Source organism: Chlamydotis macqueenii, chromosome 28 (genome assembly GCF_036417535.1).
Source record: "Chlamydotis macqueenii isolate bChlMac1 chromosome 28, bChlMac1.mat, whole genome shotgun sequence".
Lineage (NCBI taxonomy): Eukaryota > Metazoa > Chordata > Aves > Otidiformes > Otididae > Chlamydotis > Chlamydotis macqueenii.
Window position 1 is genome coordinate 2,757,030 of NC_141583.1, and position 19,746 is coordinate 2,776,775.

The 19,746-nt window shown below is 68.0% G+C and overlaps 3 protein-coding genes across 4 annotated transcripts; 1 reads left to right on the forward strand and 2 right to left on the reverse strand.

The window, feature by feature from the left end:
• Positions 1 to 253: 253 nt before the first annotated feature.
• Positions 254 to 4,072, forward strand: IL6R (interleukin 6 receptor). Its single transcript, XM_086768493.1, has 10 exons — positions 254 to 393; positions 1,782 to 2,030; positions 2,116 to 2,239; positions 2,463 to 2,647; positions 2,735 to 2,895; positions 2,983 to 3,127; positions 3,214 to 3,257; positions 3,391 to 3,466; positions 3,553 to 3,661; positions 3,744 to 4,072. Exons 1-10 carry the CDS (start codon positions 297 to 299, stop codon positions 3,931 to 3,933), a joined length of 1,380 nt encoding a protein of 459 aa, XP_086624619.1. The 5' UTR covers positions 254 to 296; the 3' UTR covers positions 3,934 to 4,072.
• Positions 4,073 to 5,192: 1,120 nt separating this feature from the next.
• On the reverse strand, positions 5,193 to 9,611 carry SHE (Src homology 2 domain containing E). The gene is made up of 6 exons (XM_086768494.1): positions 8,610 to 9,611; positions 7,904 to 8,030; positions 6,779 to 7,087; positions 6,242 to 6,392; positions 6,018 to 6,137; positions 5,193 to 5,639 (listed from the first exon to the last, which is right to left on the reverse strand). Exons 1-6 carry the CDS (start codon positions 9,003 to 9,005, stop codon positions 5,453 to 5,455), a joined length of 1,290 nt encoding a protein of 429 aa, XP_086624620.1. The 5' UTR covers positions 9,006 to 9,611; the 3' UTR covers positions 5,193 to 5,452.
• A 2,825-nt stretch (positions 9,612 to 12,436) lies between these two features.
• UBE2Q1 (ubiquitin conjugating enzyme E2 Q1) lies at positions 12,437 to 19,702 on the reverse strand. 2 transcript variants are annotated; one of them, XM_086768297.1, is made up of 13 exons: positions 19,355 to 19,608; positions 18,263 to 18,367; positions 17,804 to 17,908; positions 17,398 to 17,448; positions 15,911 to 16,051; positions 15,310 to 15,394; positions 14,860 to 14,920; positions 14,244 to 14,334; positions 14,086 to 14,144; positions 13,778 to 13,826; positions 13,506 to 13,601; positions 13,272 to 13,338; positions 12,437 to 12,862 (listed from the first exon to the last, which is right to left on the reverse strand). In XM_086768297.1, the coding sequence occupies exons 3-13, from the start codon at positions 17,831 to 17,833 to the stop codon at positions 12,831 to 12,833; spliced, it is 762 nt and encodes a 253-aa protein (XP_086624423.1). In that variant the 5' UTR covers positions 17,834 to 17,908; positions 18,263 to 18,367; positions 19,355 to 19,608; the 3' UTR covers positions 12,437 to 12,830. The 2 variants fall into 2 exon arrangements, with proteins under 2 accessions (XP_086624423.1, XP_086624422.1); XM_086768296.1 differs by lacking the exons at positions 12,437 to 12,862; positions 13,272 to 13,338; positions 13,506 to 13,601; ... (1 more) ...; positions 14,086 to 14,144; positions 14,244 to 14,334 and having other exon boundaries at positions 14,453 to 14,920; positions 19,355 to 19,702.
• Positions 19,703 to 19,746: the final 44 nt, after the last annotated feature.

Sequence of the window (19,746 nt, forward strand, 5' to 3'; positions counted from 1 at the left end):
AAAAAAACCGAAAACAAGCTTTTTATATATCTCTATATAAAAAATATGTTCTGAGCCGCTTCTGCCGTGTACTCTGTGCTGCGGGGGGGCGGGCGGCGGCCGCAGGTGCGGGGCACCGAGGGCGGGAGGGGGCGGCTTGGGCCCCTCTCCAGGGCCGGCTCGGCCCCCCCCCCCCCCCCCCGTCCCGGCTGGCCCCGCCCCCCCGGGCGCACGTGCTGTTCCCCCCCCCCGTCCCGTCCCGTCCCGTCCCGGTTTCACAACCGCGGGCACCCGTCGCGCCGCGGGCGGCCCCGCCGATGTTTTCCTGCCCGGGGCCGCCGCTCCCCGCCGCGCTGCTGCTCCTGGCCGCCGCCGCCGCCTCCGCCGCTCCCGGGCGGCACTGCGGGCCCACGAGTGAGCGCGACCCGCACCCACGGGGGGCTCGGGGGGCTGTCCCGGTGGCGGGGGGCCGGGCCGGGGGGGGTGGCGGGCACGGGCCGGTTCCCTGCGCGTCCCCGCGGAGCTCAGCCGGGCCCGGGGGAACGGGCAGGGCGCGGTGCGTGGGGGTGAGTGGGTGCCGGGCGCTGAGTGGGTGCTGGGCGCTGGGTCCTGGGTGGATCCTGAGTGGGTGCGGGGTCCTGGGTGGGCTCTGGGACCGGATGGGCGCTGAGTGGGCGCTGGGCGCTGAGTGGGCGCTGGGCGCTGGGTGTTGGGTCCTGGGTGGGTGCGGGGTCCTGGGTGGGCGCTGGGTGCCTCCCCGCAGCCGGACCCAGCGGCTCCACCGTTGACCTTTGCCGGCAGAGCCGGGAGCGCTGCCCCGGGCGGCCCCCTGGCCCCGGCCCAGGCCTGGCCCCGTGCCGGCCCCGGCTCAGCCGCGTAACCCCTGCTGCGCCGGGGTCCGGGCCCCGCACCCCCCCCGCACCGCCCCGGGACCCTCGGGATCCCGCACCTCCCCCCGGGACCCTGCACCTCTCCATAGCTCCTGGAATTCCACACACACCCCCCCCCCGGGCACCCCTGCACCTCTCCACAGCCCCTGAGGGTCCCTGCACCCCACTGGGACTCCACAACCCCCCCGGACCCTGCACCTCTCCCCAGTCCCCGGGACCCCCACACCCCTCTGGGACTCTGCACTCCCCTGGGACCCCACATGCCCCAGGAGCCCCCCGGGATCCCTGCACCTCCCGGACCTCCAGCACTCCCAGCACCCTCACACTTCCCAGCACCCTGACGCTCCCTGGGACCCCCCAGCCCTTGGACCTCCAGCACTCCTGGCAGCCCCTGGCACCCCCCAGGACCCTCGCATCCCCAGGACTCCACGGACCTCCCAGACCCACAGCACTCCTTGGGATGCCCTGGGACCCCCACACCCCCCGGGAGCCCTCGCACCGCCTGGATCTCCAGTGCTCCCAGCAATCCCTGGAACGCCCCACTCTCCCCGGGAGCCCTCGCACCCCAGAGACCCCCAGCCCACGGCTCCCCCAGACCCCTCCCTCCCGGCCCTCTGCTCCCCACCCGGCCTGGCCGGGTCCCACCCTGGGACCCCCCACTTGCACCCTCCCTGGGGGCTGCGGTGGCCGTCCTGATGCTGGGGGTCTGTGAGCCAGGGGGGCCGGTGCCCAGATCGGTGGGGAATCGCTGGCTCAGCAGGAGCTGCTGCTCATTCCAGCTCAATGCCTCCTGCAAATAAACATCAATTCTGAGCGTGTGGGGAGCAGATGGTGGGGTGTCCCCCATCCTCCAGGGACACCCATGGCCCTGGGGTCTCGACTCCATCGCCTGACCCCCTCTCGTCCCCCCAGGGCTCTCGCTGGACACCGTGCTGGGCCGCCCGGGAGCCAACGTCACGTTGACCTGCCGGGACGAGGGGCCGGCGAACGCCACCGTGTCCTGGCAGGTGGAGGAGCGGGGGGCGGCGGTGGGGGGCCGCAGGCGGCGGCTGGTGGAGGGCAATGCGCTGCTGCTGCAGCGGCTACGCTACGAGGACTCAGGGCGCTACAGCTGCTACGCAGGGGGCCGCCCACTGCGCTCCCTGCGGCTTCTGGTGGAAGGTGGGTCCGCGCTGGGGTGGGGGCTTCTCTCACGGCATCGCTCGCTCCAGCGTCCCCTGTTCCCCAGCGCCTCCCTGCCTTGCAGAGCCCCCCGAGACGCCCCGAGTCTCCTGTTACCGGCGGAGCCATGACAAAGACGTCCTGTGCGAGTGGCCGCTGCAGGTGAAGCCGTCACCAGGGACGCGGGCGATGCTCTGGGTGAAGCAGAGGTGAGCGTTGTCCCGGCACCCAGCTGGGGCTGGGATCCCATGGCACGGGATCATAGAATCATAGAACGGTTAGGGTTGGAAGGGACCTTCAAAGGTCATCCAGTCCAACCCCCCTGCAAGGAGCAGGGATGCGGGGGACTTCACTGTCCCTCCCCGCCGACCTTTTCCCCGCTGCCGGCCTGGGCTGCCCGGCGTGCGCCCCAGCCAAGCCGCGTCCCTGCAGGTTCGTGGCTGAGAACGCCACAGAGCAGCGGTGCCGCTACTTCTCCAAGGCACAGAAGTTTGTTTGCCGGGTGAAGGTGCCACCCGGCGCTGACGACACCAAACCCCTCGTGGTGTCCGCGTGCGTTGTCAATGGCGCCGGCAGCTCGACCGGCGAGGACAGGATCATCACCCTCAGCAGCGTCCGTGAGTGTCGCTCCCCTCTTGCCGGGGGGCCAGTGCCGGCCGAGCGGCGCAGCGCCAGGCCCTGAGCGCCCCCCCGTTCCCCGGCAGTGAAGCCCGACGCCCCCATCAACGTGACGGTGGAGGCGCTGGAGAAGGCGCCGCAGTGGCTGCGGGTAAACTGGTCCTACCCCTCCTCCTGGGACCCCCGCTTCTACTGGCTCCGCTTCCAGGTCCGCTACCGTCCCGAGCCTGCCCAGACCTTCACCGAGGTGAGAGCCACGCCCTGCCCGGCGTGGGGCTGTCCCCCCGCCCCGGCGAGGCTGTCCCCAGCCCCATGCTGGCCATGTCCCCTCCAGGTGGACCAGGTGACAGCCACGTGGCTGGACATCCGTGACGCATGGCGGGGCACGCGGCACGTGGTGCAGGTGCGGGCACAGGAGGAGTTTGGCCACGGCGCCTGGAGCGAGTGGAGCCGGCAGGCAGTGGGCATACCCTGGACAGGTAGGAGTTGGGGGGAATGTGTGGCCCCAAGGCCAGGGGGCTCGGCCTGGGGTCCCCTAGGCTCACGCTCCCCCCTCCCCTCGCAGACCCCGGGGACCTCACCTCTGATGTGGGACCCTTCAGCTCGCAGGTACAGCACGGCCCTCAGCCCCGGGGCGGGGGGCACGACACACTCCCGCTTGGGTCTCGTGTCCCCGGGTAGGATGAGGGGATACTGGGGCCAGGGGGCTGCCCCATCCCATCGTGCCCCCCCCCCCTTGCAGTTCCCCGTGGAGGATGGCACCTATGGGGTCACGCTGCCCCCCGAGCTCTTCATGGAGGAAATTGATGGCACCGATGGTGAGGAGGGGTCCCTGGGTTGGTGGAGGGGGCTGGGACCCTGGGTCTCTCATCCCCACAAGCCCGTTCCCCCCGCTGTGCCACAGGGGTCGTCAGGGAAGCCGGCGTCCGCTCGGCAGCGTCCCCCTATGCCTTCCTGGTGGCTGGGGGGAGCCTGCTCCTGAGCATCACCCTCTTCGTCGCCATCGTGGTGCGGTGAGTGCTTGGGGGGGGTGACCCGGGACAAGGGGGGCTCTGCCTGCTCCTCCTAACCTGGGACCGCTCTCCCCTCCCACAGGTACAGGCAGATGTGGCAGGAGGGCGTGCGGCGGGGGGCCAAGCTGGAGGGCGAGGGGCGCCACGTGCTGGTGCCCCTGGGCCCCCCCGGACCCCCGCTCAGTGACACCCCGCTGCTCTCGCCCCCCGGCCCCCTGGCCCGCGGGGCTCTCCACGTCACCAACCTGGACTATTTCTTCTCAAGGCAGTAGCCAGGGGCTGGACCTGCTGCCCGCAGTTCAGGCCGGGGGGGCCCTGGCCCCGGGGGGAGTTCCGGGCCTGGCATGCGGGCCTGTGAGCTGCCCCCTGCACCCCTCCCTTTCCGGGGGTGCCGAAAGCTGCCCCCTACCCGCCCCGTGGAGAACCGACCGGGGGCCCCCCCAAGCTGGGTCCCGGGGGAGGGGGCAGCTCCGGGGCTGTGGCCAAGCTGGCGAAGGCGCTGGAAGTGTTGGCCGCGCTGGGGCGTGGGAGCGGGACCAGGCTCTGCCCGTGCGGCTGCTTTGGGGGTCCCGCAGGGAAGGGCTGAGCCCCTGCAGCGCCATGGCTGTCGAGGGGGGGTGGGCCTGGCTGGATCAGCCCCATCCTTCTGCCCCGGCCCCCCCCGGGGCCTGGTTTTCAGCCATGTGTTGGGGAAAGGTGGCCAAACCGCGTCTCAAATAAATGCCTTGGGTTTGTACCGCAGTGGGGGCTTCGGGGGCGTGGGGGGGGGCTGGGCTGTGCCCCCCCCAGTCGAGGCCATGCCCCCCCACCCGTGTGCCCTGTGCCCCCTAACCCACGCCACCGAGAGCTCCCAGCCCCCACGCCCCGTCCTGTGCCCCCTGCCCCGCACCCCGACACGCGGTGCCCCCCGCCGCAGCCCACCCCGCGCCGCGTTGCGCAACGCCCCGGGGAGCTGCAGCTGCACCCGGGCAGGAAACCGCAGGGCGAGGGGAGCGGGTGCCCTGGCACCCTGGGGACGCCGCGGCCCGCCCCACCCCGCCGGCCCCACGCTATAAAAAGCCCAGCAGGATGCAGATGTGGGGGTGGGGGGACTCGTACCCCTGCCCCCCCCAAACCCAGTATAGGTCCTGCCAGCAGTGGTGTGGGCTTGAACCACTGCCTCCCACCGACCTCCCAAACAGGGAGGTGACCCCTGGGGGGCCGCGGAGGGGGGGGGCAGGTCCTGGGGTCAGCCCCACCCCCCAGTTTCGGGCAGCGCAGAGCCTGGCAGCCCCCCAGGCTGGGGGACGGGGTGGGGGGGTGGGGGGGGTCTCACAGACACAGACGCACACCCACACAGACCAACACCGAGACGACACCCCCCCCCAATCTCACCAGCACCCTTGGGGCCCCCAGCCTCATCACAGCCCCCTGCACCTCTGCAGCCCCCAACACCCTCCCCATCCCTCCCACTGTGCAGCCCCCCCCAGACCACCACCACTCCCCACATCCCATTCCCATTTCAGCCGCCAGCCCCACCCAGGTCGCCTCCTCTCAGCCAACAAATTTATTTTACTACTTCGTTACACATCCCCATCTCGCTGCGTGTGCCCCCCTCCCAACCCCCCCGCCCCGCTGCGGCCCCCCAGCCCTGCAGCGGGTCTGTTCCAGCACAGCACGGGCAGGATCCGTCCCCAGCAAAAGGCCAGCACAGCCCCACCAGAGTCCAGGGGCGAGCAGCCAGGCAGGAGCGGGGTCCCCGCAGGGCGGTGGGGGGCGGGGGGCTCCAGTCTGGGGGGGCGCCAGCAGGCGCTAGTGCAGCTTGCAGTGGACGGGGTGCAGCAGGGCCATGTGCTCGGCCCCCTTGAAGGGCAGCTTCTCGATGGAGTAGTAGTGCACGACCTCGGGGATGCTGGCGAAGACGCCGCTGGCCTGGCTGAGCGTGTACTTGTTGTCCTTGGTCTGGGCCACGATGATGTGGACGCAGCCCTGGCTGGTCCTGGGCAGCCGGTGGGCGTCAGCGGTGCCGCCGGCCCCCCGACGCCCGCCCCGCGGCCGCATCCACCCCTGTTTGTTCCCGTCCTGCTCCCGATTGTTTCGGTTCCAGGGGCTCCGCTTCCTCAGGAAGGAAACACCACCGGCGCTCCCGACAATGCGCCGGGGAGGGGGACGCGCCACTCTCCACCCCTCGCCCCAGCGCTGTGCCAGGACGCCTGGGTCCCCTTGCAGATTGGGGGGGTTCCCCCACCCCAGGTCCTGGGTGCTCCCCCACTGGGGGCTCTGGCATGAAGGACCAGGGGGCTCCTGTCCCAGCACCCCTCCAGAGTGGGACCCCCCCCACCCAGAACCCCCACTCTGCAGCTGCCTGCCCACTCACTTGAGCGCGATGGAGTACTTGCCGCTGCCAGTCTCGCTGGTGCGCACCAGGTAGCCGGCCTCCCGGCACGCCTGCAGCCGGCTCTCCGCCTCGGCCCGCGTGATAGCCCCGTGGTACCAGCTGCGGGGGGTACGCCACGGAGGGGGATGCTGAGCAGTGGCAAAGCCCCAGACACCCCCCCCCCCCACCCCGGTTCCCACACACGGCTCGGCCTCGTGACTCACGGCTGCTTCTCCAGCGCCAGGGTGGGGTCCACCCGCTCCCCCTCGCCGTGCTCGGCGCCCGCCGGCTTCAGCATCTTGGGGGTCCAGCTCTTCTGGCGTAGGTGCTGCTGCGGCGCCTCTTCCTTGGGACGCTCCGAGCCCTCAAACTGGACTGGGGTGGGGAGGGCGGGGGTGGGAACGGGACCACACAATTTGAGCCCCCCCCTCCACGCCACCTCCAGCCCTGTCCCCAGCCCCATCTCCAGCCCATCCCCATCCTGGTCCCAGCCCAACCCCCCTGCAAGGAGCAGGGACATCCCCAACCAGATCAGGTTGCTCAGAGCCCCGGCCAACCTGGCCTGGGATGTTTCCAGGGATGGGGCACCCACCGCCTCTCTGGGCAACCTGGGACAGTGCTCCACCACCCTCCGTGTAAAACATTTTTTTTTGTTCTTATTTCTAGTCTAAATCTCCCTTTTTTTCAGGTTAACACCATTAACCCCTTGTCCTATTGCTACAGGCTCTGCTGAAAATGCTGTCCCGGTCCCCGTCCCCTACCTGACAGCGCTTTGACAATCTGCTCCTTCTTCCACTCCCAGGGCTGCTCGTACTCGCCCGCCGGGCGCTCGTCGGTCTCAGGCAGCCGTCCGTCCCCGTCCCTGGCCCTGCGCTCCGGGGTCCCCCCGGCCACCCCCTCCCCGGGCTCATAGGGGGTGTCGTAGAGCTGCGGCCCCTTCCCTGCCGTCTCCTTGCCCCCCGGCCACTTGGCCACCTCCAACTTGCCACCTCCTTCCCCAGCCTCGCCAGGGCTGTCCAGCAGCAGGATGGCTTTGACCAGGGGGTCTTTGGAGCCCCGACGGCGAATTTCTGCAAGGAAGAGGGGCGCTGGGTCAGGGAGGGGCCCCGAGACCCCCCGATGCCGGCGCTTGGGGAGGGCTGTTCCCCAGGGACCCTCCCACGGCGGGAATTCCCCATTGGGAACGGGCTTGGGAGGAGCGGGAGCAGGAAGGGGCCCATCCACATGGTGCCTGGCCTACTGTCGCAGCCCCAAGGCCACTGTCGCCAAGGGCACAGGAACGCGTCGGTGGTGGCCAGCCGGGCCCTGTGGCAGCTGGCTGCTACACCCCACGCTGGAGCTCGGCCCCGGGGGAGGCCACCCCGGGGGGGGCTCATACTCCCCCCACTCCCCAGCCCCCCGCGGCGCCAGGCTCCGCCAAACAGCTCGGGCCGCTCTGCACGGAAAAAAACCATCAGCAGCAAATCTTTCATTTCCAGCTTCCGGCCGAGTCAGTTCCTGTTGTTCTGGCCAGCTGGGCGGCCGCCGCGCCGGCCAAGGGGGTCGCTGACCAGGGGACCAGGGGCCACGGGGACCCTCGGGGGTGCTGTACCCTCCCCGTCCCGGGACGGCTGGGGTGGCATTCAGGGCTTTGCACCGGCCCCGCGCACCCGTTGGGTGATGGCAGCGGATCGTGGCACCAGGAGAGGGGCCAGTGGGTGCAGGTCAGCGTCCGGCCTCGCACCGGCGCCTTATCTGGCCCCGCGCAGCCGCAGGAAACAGCGAGCGGCTTTCCTGTTCCCGGAGCCTCCCGCGTCGGATGGCTCCGAGGGCGGCCGCGCACTCCCAGCCGGGGACGGCTGCCAGGCACGCTGCCACGGCACGGCGCGGCACGGCGCGGCACGTACCTGTGATCATCTGCTGGGCGTCGTAGGGCTCCATGTAGCCGTCGTTCTCCCCCAGGCGCTCGGCCTCCCGCTGCCCCTTGGTGCGCTTGGCGTCGTAGGGGTCAGCGTAGTCCTCCAGGATGATGACCTGCGGAGGGGACGGGGGCCTCAGGGGGCTGACGGGGGGTCCCGCCGGGTGTACCGGCGGTGGAGGAGTGGGAAGGGATGGCAGGGACAGGGGCCAGGGACACTGGGGTCCCGGCAGAGGATGGCAGCACGTCGGGGGCAGCTGGAGCCACGCCACCACCTCAGGAGGCTGCACCTGGTGGGGGGGGCAGGGAGGGGTGCTCAGGGACCCTTTTGGGCAACACCATCCCCCCGGCCCGACTGGGTACCAGCCACCCCAGGGCTGCGCGGGGATGAAAGTCCGGCTTCCCAGAAAAGCCTGACGTCAGCCTTTGTTTAACCAGCCTCCCGGTGTCGGGGGTCAGGGCAGGACGGGAGGCGGCGAGGGGGCCCGGCAAGCGCTCCCCACCACCCGGCGGCTGAAGGGCGACGGGGATGAAGGGAGCTTTGAAGGGGTTTGAAGGCAGCAGAGCCGGGCGCGATGAAAGGCCGGGGTTAGCAGGGCTAATGAGCCGGAGCCCAAAGCTGCTGGTGCTGCGTGCTGGTCCCCCAGTCTCCCCTCCCCCGCCTCCCCCGCGCCCCCCCCCCCCCCACCCCTTACCGTCTCTGTCTTGGGGGTCTTCCCCTTGTCCTGCTCGGGGGCGGAAAGGGCGGTGGGCGGGGGGCCGGGGTACCCCTTCCCGTTCTTCTCGTGAGCCTCCACCTTGATGAGGCGGTTGATGTAGGTGGTGCAGGTTTTGGGGGGTCCGTCCGGCGCTCCCCCCTCCGCTCGCGAGTTCTTCCTCATCTTCCCAGTGGCGGCCTGGAGCAGACCCTGCAGATTGTCCCGCGACAGCCGGCCGCCCCCTTCCTTGCCACCCCCCAGGCCGAGCCGGCAGCCTCCCAACTCAGCAGCCGAGTTCTTGCGACCCTTGCCCAGGCTACCGCCGCCCGGCCGAGCCCTCTCCGAAACCGTCTTCAAGTTGGAGGGGAACTCCTTGAACCACTTGGCCGCCATGGGGCCCGGGAGGGGCAGGCTGCCGCCGCCCCCCCCAGGGCTCCTCGACGCCCCACGGCCGCCCCGACGGCTCAGGGTCGGTTCAGCCGTGGGGCGCGGGACAGCTCGGCCTCCCCCAGCCTCGGGAGCGGGACCCTCGACGACCGCGGGGCCAGCCCGGGAAGAGGGGGCGGGAGGGTGCAGGCAGGGGGGCCGGGGCCCTCGCCCCCGGCGCGGGTGGGGGGCTCCAAGCGTCTTTCGGCCCCGCGGGGACGGCTGGGGGGGTCCCCAGGGGTGCCGGCTCCCGCGGCCCGGGGTGGGGACGGCGTCTCCCCGGGGGTCCCCGGCCCCGCGGAAGGGTCCCGAGTGGGGGTGGGCGGAGGTCGCAGCTCCGGTCGCGGCCGAGGGGTCCAGTCGAGGCGGCCCCGGGGTGGCTCCGAGGTTCCTCTGGCCCTGGGGAAGGGGCCCGGGGGGACTCTCCGTGCTGGGGAGGGGCCGGCCGGGGCCGGGCAGCCGGGGGGTCCCGTCGCGGCTCCTCGGCGGGACCGGTCTCCGAGCTCGGCGGGGAGGGGGGAGTCAGGCCGGCCCGGGGGGCCCCATGCGGCGGCGGCGGGACGGGACCGGACGGGCCGGGGCCGGAGGGGGCGGTGGGGGCCGGCGCTTCCCGCCCAGATCCGGAGGGGGCGGCCCCGGGGGACAGCGCGGCCCTGGCCGGGGGGGCGGCAACCGGTCCCAGCAGCGTGGGCGGCCCCGGGCCCGTGTCCTCGTCCTCCCCTCCCAGGGCCGAGGAGCGCGTCCCGTTGGAGCCCACGCGCGGACCCTGGGGGTGGGCCCCACGCAGAGACCACCCCCCCCAGCGCGTCCAGACAGCCCCAGTGCACAGACCTGCATGCAAGGATGGGGGATGCTCCGCATCGCCCCCCCCCCCCGCCCCGCCCGTGTGCAGCCCCCGTGAGCAGCCCGACGGGACGAGCGCTCGGCCCCGCCCGCTCGCTGCCGCTGCGGCTGCGGTCCGCCCCGCACCTGCTTTTGCTGGCGGTACCGCGATGTCGCCGGAAAACCCCGGCTGCGCCCAGCGATGCGGTTTCCTGCCGGGCCGGCACCGGGCCGCGCGGGGCCGAGGGGCCCTCACCCACCGGCGCGACAGAAAGGGGCTGGGGCCGGGGTTGCGCAGGTGAAATGCTCCCGCAGCCCCCCAGGACGAGGCTGCCCTGGCTCGGGGCGGGAGAGCGGCCCCCGGGCCCAGCCAGCTGCTCCCCCGGGGTGTCCCGCTGCTGTGAGGGGGCCCCTGACTCGGCGGGGACGCCGGCTCCCCAGCACCGCGCCGGCCCCGTCGGGGCGCAGGGAGGCGGAAGGGCGCAGCCCCGAGCGGCGGCGCGGCGTCGCCAGCAGCACCGTGCGAAGCGGTGGCGGTTTCCTCACCTGCGCTGCTGGGCAGGATGCGCCTTGCGGCAGCGAGACGACGCTCGACGGTGCGAGGCTGGCACCCGAACTGGCGGTGGGATCTCGGCCGGCCTCAGCTTGGCCTTCTCGAGGCCAGGGACAACGCCGTGACGCCATGGAATCACGGGTGCTAGCTTACTGTGAAAGGCACTGGTTCATTTTCTTTCCTTGGCAGATTTAAATCCCTCCTCAGCCTTTCCAGGGGCCTCGACAGCAGGACAGACGCGCAGACAGCACTGCCTTGGTGGCTTCGTGCCATGGCGGTGCTCTCCGCGGCACACCGTCCACGCATCTCCTTTGGGAAGTCTCTCCCTGTCCCCGTCCCCTACCAGCTTTTGTGGGGGAAGGCGGCGGTGACCGACGGCACCGTGCACCTGCTTCCTGGAGAAGCCAAAACGAGAGCGGAGCCGGCGCGGCAGCGATGAGTGCTGAGCCCGTCTCAGAGCAGGATGGATCCTGACACTGGTGCAGGTGGAACAGACAGGCCAGGGAGATGCTCGCCAGCGCTGGTCCTGCCGTGCTTCCGGCCTCGCGCCTGCCAGGTCAGCATCCGAGCGGCAGAGGGTCCTGCAGGGCCCCGTTCAGCTCTCCCACTCATCCTGTGCTGGGAAGCCACTGGGACTGGGGAGCATGCGTGCTGTGAGCTCCCCCAACCAGCCCAACGCACCCAACCCCATCACAGAGGGCAGCAGGCGCAGCCCCTGCCTCACCACACAGCAACACCACAAACTTCTGAAAACTTCATTAGACCAGCTTTAACCTGCTTCCCCGGGGGCTCCTCGGTGCTAACGGAGCCGAAGAGGGGAGTGGAGTGCGGCTGCCTGCGTTCCCCCCAGCACCTGATGCCAGGAGCGGGGCTGGCGAGGGCCCAGGACCCTGCCGGGTGCTGGTGCGGGGTGGAGGAGCAGAGCACAGGGCAGGGCAGAGCTGCTCAGCGTCACAAACTCTCCCGTCCTTCAGCAAAGCACTTAAAAATAATCCACCCCTGCAGCAAGCGCAGAGCAGCCATCGGTAATCCCTGTCCCCCAGCACCTTCTAATTCCAAGGCGCAGGACGAGGGGAACAGCTGCGGGGGGAGATAACGGACTTCCGAGGGCCTTTGATTTTTTCTAATAACTTTTATTCAAAAGGCAGTGAATTAGGGCTGACGGTCCCGCTCTGACAGCAGTGAGTCAGCGCCGCCCCCCAGCCGAGGACAGCGCAGCAGAGGTCAGGGGAGCTGCAGCACCCACATCTCCTGGCAGCAGCCTCCGCACGCAGCGGCGGGGACGCGAGCAGGGGACTGGAGCGCGGGGGCAGGACCGCAGCGGTGCCTCGCACGCAGGGCCAGCGTTCAGCCCCGGAGCACTGAGCCGAGCAGGAAAAAGAAAAGTAAAACCCTAGGGAAGCAGAGCACTTGCTGCAGGAGCAAGGCCTGCGCACCCAGCACTGCCCACGCTCCCGGGGTTCAGCGCCGTTCATCCACAGCGCCGCAGTTTCGGGCACGAGGCGCCGGGCCAGCTCCGCCCTCCACACGGGGTTAGCGGGGAGACCGGGCAAAGGGCTGCAGCGCTGGGTTTGGCACGGCCGAGGCTCTGCTCAGCTCCTGCTGCTTGGCGAGGCGGGATGCTGAGAAGGTTGGGGCGAGAGCTGGCAGCCCCGGGGTTTGCCTGTAAAGCCCTCACCCAGGGCAGGACACAGGAAAGCCTGACAGATCTTCTCCTCTCCGCTTCCAGAGGTGCGCACAGGCCGTTTGTAAAGAGAAAAGACTGCTCTTGGTCCAGTTGGTCCAGGGGAGAAGGCGCAAAAACCCTGCTGCCTTGTTGCCAAAAAAAAAATAAAAAGGGTTTTCTTCTTCTTCCAAGGTGGCTTTGCAGGCTGGGCCGTGCCTGTGCCCCCACCCCCAGCACCGCGGCACGGCTGCCGCCACGGCGCTGGCTCCCTGCTGCTGCCAGCGCAGGGTACGATCCAGCAAGCAGCAGCTTGGGGGGGGAAAAAATAAAAAAAAAAAAATTAGTCAGACCAGCATCTTCAAATTAACAAACTGTAATTTTTCTCCAAAGATACATTTTCCATACACATCCGTCATACACTGTAACAAAAAAAAGCAGTGTACATGAAATAAGAAAATAAATTAAATCCATAGCATAGGTAAGGAGGACGCTCTAGACTGGAGTAGAGTCGAAAGTTTCCAGCGATACAAGAGGCTCAAAAGTTTGTTTTAACAAGAATGCCTGCTAGCAAGGGTCCAGCAAGTGTTTTAGGTCAGTCCAACTGCTCACACAGTTTTATTTAGAGTTTTTACCAGCCGTTATTGTCCTGCAACAGGCAGAGCTATTACATCCCGGGAGAAAGCCAAGAGGCCTCGTGAAGATCCGCGTAGAGCATCCAGAAGATCGTGGGATCGGTCCTGCAGCACCCGCGCTAGCCGTCCTCCTTGGGCGGCGTGTACCAGCCTGCAACCGGGAGAGAGATCCGTCAGGAGCAAAGCCGCACGGGGCCGGTGAGGCTGCGCCTGGAAACGCCCAGCTGGAAAAGCTGCTGGAAGTGGCAGCGCAAGCGCTCCACGTCCTGCTCCCGAAGGGCTGCCTCCTGCTCCCAGACTGCCGCGAGCCCCGGATTACCAGGAGGCTTTCTCTCTGGGTAACCTCCTGACAGCACCCGCACAAGGGCGCGCTGCCCCCAGTTACGGCCGAAGGAGCGCAGCAGCGGCCAGCGGGGCCGGGCAGAGGGACGCTGCAGCCACGCGCTCAGCGTTACGCAGCGGCTGCCATCTCACCCCAGGTAATCTCCGCACTCAGGGCGGACAGAGCTCAAGCAGCTCGGCGTAGGAAGGGGAAGCGCGCCCTCTCGCTCAGCCCTTACCGTTCTTCTCATGGATCTGAACCAGGGACTTGTAGGACTGCTGCGCTCTCGTCAGGCTGTACTGATTCTGCAAGGGAAGCCAGGGCGACCGTCAGTCCGGCCAGAACGCGGTGCGAGCCATCCCGCAGCCCGTCCCCACGCCAACCGCGCTGCCACAGAGCCGCTGGCCGCTCACTCGCCGCCATCCCGCTACCGACCGCTGCCCAGGGTTCTCCCACGCCGACCGGGCCCTACCTTGTTGGCTCCAAACTGTACCCGCGCTTTCCCTTTCACCAGAGTCGCGCTGATCTGCATAATCACCGACTCGATGGAGTAGGCGCTGCTCCAGCCCTGAGGGACAGAGCGCAACGCAGCGAGGTCAGCGCAGACAGGGCCCCCGCCGCCCCACAGCAGCCAAAGGGCTCAGGCGCCGCAAAGCCAGGGGTACAGGCAGGCGCTGGCTGCCAGCAGCAGGAACACAAAGCACGGCAGGCAGCAGCAGCGGCCGCGTACCGGCCGGCACCTACCTGCTTCGTAAGCAGCTCCATGCAGATGGCGCCGCCGCCCAGAACGTACCTCGGGGAAGGAATCGGGGAAAGTCAGGTCAGAGACGGACACGGCCGTGCCCACCCGCTGCTCCAGACATGAACCGTTTTCTCAGAGCAGATCTCGTGGAAAAATACACAAAAAACTCCCCTCCCCCTCCCCCGGCCATGCTTTCCTACTGCAAACTCCCGTCACTGAGGTTGCGGGACCGCGCAGCGCCGGATAAACTCGGCGGCAGGAAGCCGCGCTGGCGACCTCGGCAAGCAGAGACAGGCAAACGGCCGCTTACCCGCCTGAGAGCACCGGGGACACGACCCTCACGAACGGCGGATCAAAAGGAAAGTTATCCTGGAGGAAGAGAAGGGAAGCAAAGCCGTTGAGAAGCGGCTTCTCTGACAATGCTGAGGCAGGTGTATCGTGAGGAGGGGGAGGTCTGGGAAGCCTCACTTTAAAGGAGAAGTTCAGGAGGATGAAATCTGTTCCTTCTTTCTCTTTGAGGATCTGGAGATCGTTGTGCAAAGCACTGTCCTCATCAACCCTGCCGAAGGAAAACCCCGGAGGGTCAGAGGCAGGGTCGCGCACCTCCAGTCAGCGGCGCTCGCTGCCGCCGAGCCCCAGAGCTACTGTACCTGCGCAACCCGGCCGCCGCGTGGGCCCTTGGGTTCTCACCCGGCGGGCAGCGACAGCACGGGCTGTCAGCATTCTGCTCCCGCTTTGCAGAGAAGACCATCACACCCTTTTTTGCATGCTGCCAGCTTAAAAATAAAAACTGCCTGGCCCAAGGAAAAGGCAGCACTGGCATCTGCGAGAGCTCAGGGTTTTGTCTGATGCACCTCTTCCAGGACTCCGGGAACAGCAGACTTGCAGAGCCCTCAAGATTATCCCATCTTTCTCTGGAGGTGTCATCTCCTTTCCGACGCGGAGACAGCGAGCAAGCTGCCCGAGAGAGGCTAACCTGCCAGGTGCTCCCTGCCCTGCTCACTTCCCCTCTGGCTCTCGGGGACGTTTTGGTCCCACCACCACCACCCACCACAGTTGCATCAGCCCAAGCTACGCCACCTACTTCAGGAGTTTGACGTTCCAGTCGTACAGGCTGTCGTTCACGAGTTCGACTGCATAGTATCCTGCAAGGCAGAGGAAAGGAGTGTCCCCACGGGGGCGGCTGACCAGGGGGCCGAGCCACCACCTGGATTTCAAATCCTCTCAGCCCCGCAGCACCACCTCAGCCTGGCACAGACCTCCCGGAAAAGCAGCACTTATCCAGAAGGACCGTCCCGAGGGCAGCCGTTTTCCTATGACTGCTCTTTCCCAAATTCTGGGGCTCAGGAAAGTGGTAGGAGCACCATCACCCTCAAAGCCAGACAACCCTCCCACGCACAGCACGCTCCCCGCTGCCGCCCAGCACCGGCAGGGAACACAGGCGGTACGGCAGCTTTGCTCGTTCTTGACAGCGAAACCCCAGCACGAGGAGCGGAGCAGCAGCCCCCTCCCTCGAGCTCCCCGCCGTACTTACCGCCCTTGAAACTTGGTGATCGGTAAATATCCCTGAGCTCCTTCATCAGCCGGTCGGTGGCCTGCACAGACCCAGACACTGCACCCTACAAGGAATTTGGGAAGAGGGAAGTTGCATTGTTACACTGCACCCACCACGGCTGCTGCTCTGCAAGGCCAAGACCTGAGCTAGAACTCCTCTCCGGCCTCTAAACGAGACCTTACCACGTCCCCCGCCTTCCCCTTGCCCCAATCGTGCCAGCCCGGGCAGCGCAGCCGCAGCAGAAACGCCTCCGTGCCCTCTCAGCTGCGCGAGGATCTCGGCCCAGGAGTACGAAAGCACGGCCCACAGTGAGGCGCGGCTCCTGGGAGCAGAGGGGAAGCCCAGACCTCACTGCAGGAGGGCCGCCCCACGGAGCGCCGATGCCTCAGGGGCGCCCGCGGCCCGCACGCGCTTCCCGGCGTGGCAAAGGCCGTTCACAGCCCTGTCCGCCCCAGCGAGCCGCTGCGGTACCTCTGGCCAGGGACGGCCCCTCTGATTTAGGGCTCCCAGGCGCCTCCATCACTCTCGCCCTGGGGTCCCTGTGCTTCCCCTACCCGCCCGCCCGCCAGGTGACACGTACATTTAAGTAATCTTGCCTCTGGTTCTTTTTGATTTTCTCTAAAATGGCCAGGTTTTCCTTCCCAATGCCTTCATCCTCCGTCTTCTTCCCATCTGCTGGCTCTTCCTCTTTCATCTCATAGTGGTCCAAGTCCTCAGTGTCCTGGGAAAGGGAGAGGGGAGCCCATGGGAGACGCGCCCTCGCTGCTCCCTGCTCCCCGCACAGCGGCTGCTGCGCTGCGGCAGCATGCGGGGTTCGGCCGCCTGCGGACAGCTGCGGGTGCGCGCGACTCCGGCGCGGACATCGAACTCTCTGAACAAGTATTTCCTTTGGCCTCTGCAGGCCAGCTGCTGCTCCTCGGGACGAGCAGCATTTTCGGAAGGGCTCTGATGTTTTTAGACTGTCACACAGGAAAGCAGACCCTGCCAGAAAAACCCCTCGAGCGGATTAACCTGCACAACGCATCCCTGCGCCAGGGCACAGCTCTGCTGCTCCGCTCTTCCGACGCAGCCTGGCAAATCCAACCGCTCAGCAAGACACCTCTGCTCGCAGCGAGAGCGCACAACGCCGCGCGGTGCTAAGCAGACAGCACGAGGGGCAACGCTCAGTTCCCCAGGATTTCTCTTCCAGCCCACAGGAGCGCGAGGACGCACTCATCGCAGATTTGCCTCGAAGCAGCAAGTTTGCAGACCGGTGCGGTTACGCTGGTACCAGTTTAAGCCTCCTCATTTTCTCTGGGGGCCCTGGCAAAGGCGGGCCTTGATTTAGCAAGCCATTACCTTTGCTAAAACCCAAGAGCCGCTAGGCGTGCCGCTGCTAAGTGACCTGCCCCCGGGTTCTGCGGCGCTGCCAGCTCGCTGCCTCTGCTCCTCGCGCCCCGGGAGGAGCGCACAAGGCGTCGCTAAACGTCACCATGGAGATTCGACGTGATTCCACCCACTTCTCAAGCTCTCTAAACCGCAAACCAAACAACCGAAGCCTGCGGGTTTTGCAGCGTGATAGTCTCAGCCTGCGGCGAGGCACGGCTGCCTCTGCCGCCCCTGCCGAGCGGCTCGCTCCACGCTCAGCCGTCCTACCTAATCCTCTCTGCGGGAGTCCCCTTTTCGCGGCGCGACTTCCCCGCCAGCAACGGCAACCCCGAAATCCCGTTGCTCTTGAGTAGGATGTCGGGCTCTAGAGCACAGCAGCGCAAGCCAAGAGAACAACTGTCTGAGGGGCTCCGTTCTCGGCTCACCTGCACGCCTCCGGAGGCCGCGGCTACGCCCCTCAGCTGCTGCGGTTCCCTGCGGTTTGCGAATGCATCGCTCCCATCCGTGGCTCAGGATCCGGGCCCGCAGCAGCACAACGCAGAGAACAACCCAGGCTTTGAGCCGAACGGCGGGCTCCTCCCTGCCTGGACTCCGTGAGCTCCTCCCAGACAGGGTCCCTGACTCCCCGCACCTTCCAGCGGGCATCTCCCTGCGCTCGGCTCTCTGGTGCACTCCCTCATACAGCGAGGCGGCACTTACCTCCGGCATCTCTTCATCTTCCTCTTCGGAGGACACCTCTTCCTGTGTGCTCTACGGGAAGAAAAGGACAGGGACGAAGATCGCACCGTCAGCTTCCTGGGGCAACACTCTCCTGCCTTCCCGGACACTCCTGAGCCAGCGTTAAAGAGGGATTTACAGGCAGAACCAAGTTAAAAGCAGAGCAAAGCCAAGAAGATTCAGAGGAAACTACGCCAGAGCAGCTAAACGGCACGGAGGCCCAAGGCAGCGGGCGGGCATTACCCCGGACAGGACTCCGGCCCAGGGAGAGAGAGCAGAACCTCACCCGCTGCGTTCCTCCTGCGAGCCTTCGGAAGCCTCGGCCTCCAAAGCAAACTGCAGGGAACTTGTTTTATGGGCTTAGAAAAGTCTCCTCGCAGCCACCCACCTGTTCTGCTGGCAGAGGCTGGTCCAACATTTCGACATCTGGATGCTGGGGGAGGTTGTAGAGTTTGCACAGGTCGGAGATTATTCGCTTCAGGTGCTGCAGAAGCTGCGGGGAGAGCAGGCACGCGTCGGAGGAGCGCAGAGGCCCAGCGCCACCCTAAGCCTCAGCCATCCTCGGCGCCACAGCGCTTTCCCTTGCAAGCGAGCGAGCGAAGGCCCAGCAGGCGCTCCTTCCTGCGCGGCACCGCTCCAAGCGGCGGCAGACACGAGCGGGTAAAAAAAACCAAACCAAACCACACCACTAAAATCACACCCCAGCATGGAACTCGAGAGAAGCCAGAGCCGCTCATCCCAAACTCCCTGAACCCTCTGAGCCCAGAGGCGCCCCCGCTCAGGCGGCTGGAGGCGGGCGGCGGGGATTCTGCCCTCCCGGCACAGCCGGGCTCTCGGCTCCCCTCACCAGCGTGTTTCCTTTCCTGACTTCCACCAGCCTCTCCAGGATAGCTGCCAGGTTCGGGTCGTCCGACTCCACAGACCATATTGGGGGAACAGCTGGATAAGACTCCTGCAGAGAAGGAGAAGGTGGTGTTTGCGCTGCCGCAGCTGCCTCCGTCCCACCAACGCAGCCGGCGAGGAAATGAGCGGCAAGGCAGGCAGGACAGGGAGGCGCAGCCTCACGTCTCCCGCAAACAGCTCCTTCCAGACACAGAGGCTGGTGACGTTTTGGCCACCCCTTTGGTCGCCGTGGCCTTTAGGGGTGAGGAAGTGGTTGGACAGGGCACCGAGGGCGTCTCGGGCTGCCCCGCGCGCCTCTGGCCTCGCCAGCTCCGGACCAGACACGCTGCAGGAGAAGAATCGGGTGCGTGCGACCCGGCAGCACCCGCACAGAGGCCCAGTGGGCGCCTTTAATCCAGGGCAAAGCCACTGACAACGCTCCCGAGTCGCCCCTCTGGAAAATCCTGGGCACCGGGGCCTTTCCGCACTCTGCTGCTCCTTGTCCCAGCACCGGCTGTAACCCGCCGTACAGGACGGCGCCCGCACCGCGGCACAAACTGGCCCGAAACCAGGATCCCCTGAAACCCAGGCGAGGATGAGCCAGAGGAGACGCGAAGAGCCCGATGCCGATGCACAAGCTCCCGGCATCGGCACTCGGGGCCACGTGGGACCCCCCCAAAATTAAAAAACCTCGGGGCGGGCACGCAGAAGGAGGGCGCGGAATCCACAACGGGGAGGACGGGCTCCCGGGGAGCTGCCCCCGGCCCCGCCCGCGATGGAGGGCGAAGGCTCCGGGGTCTGCTCTGCTGGGAGACGCGTCCTGCCGCAGGGAGCCCCGCCGAGCCGGGGGGAGGAGGGAGCCGCAGGGCGCGGGTCACGGGCCCGGCCGTTCCCTCCCCGCCTCGTACCGGCACAGCGCTCCGCCGGCGCCCAACGGCTGCCAACCGCCGCTCTGGCTCCGCTGGGCTCCTCGAACCGGGCCGGGGCGGCTTCGCGGCGCCAGGGCCGCCCCCTGCCCCCCGCAGCCAGGGCCCCGGGTCCCCGGGCCGGGCCTCACCGTGATGTTGCAGTGGATGCGGACGGGCCCCGGCGGCGGGCCCCGGGAGGCGGAGGCACCGGCGTGGGCCCCGGCCCCCGGAACGAACTCGCAGCTGATCTCGTCGGGACAGGCGCTGCCGATGCGGAACCGCTCGTGGCCCCGGTGGAAGATGGACTCGAGCAGCCGCAGCTCCCGCCTCAGGAGCCGCCCGGCGGGGGCCGCCGCCACCTCGGCCCCGCTCCGCCCGGGACCCCTCGCCGCCGCCTGCGACCCCCGCCGCCTCCTCCGCCCCCGCCCGCTGCATCTTCCCATGGGGGGACCCGCTCCGCCGCCGCCGCCGCCGCAGCCTCCGGAGCCGGCCCAAGATGGCGGCGGGACGGCCCCGCTCTCCGGAAGTGACCCCTCCCGCC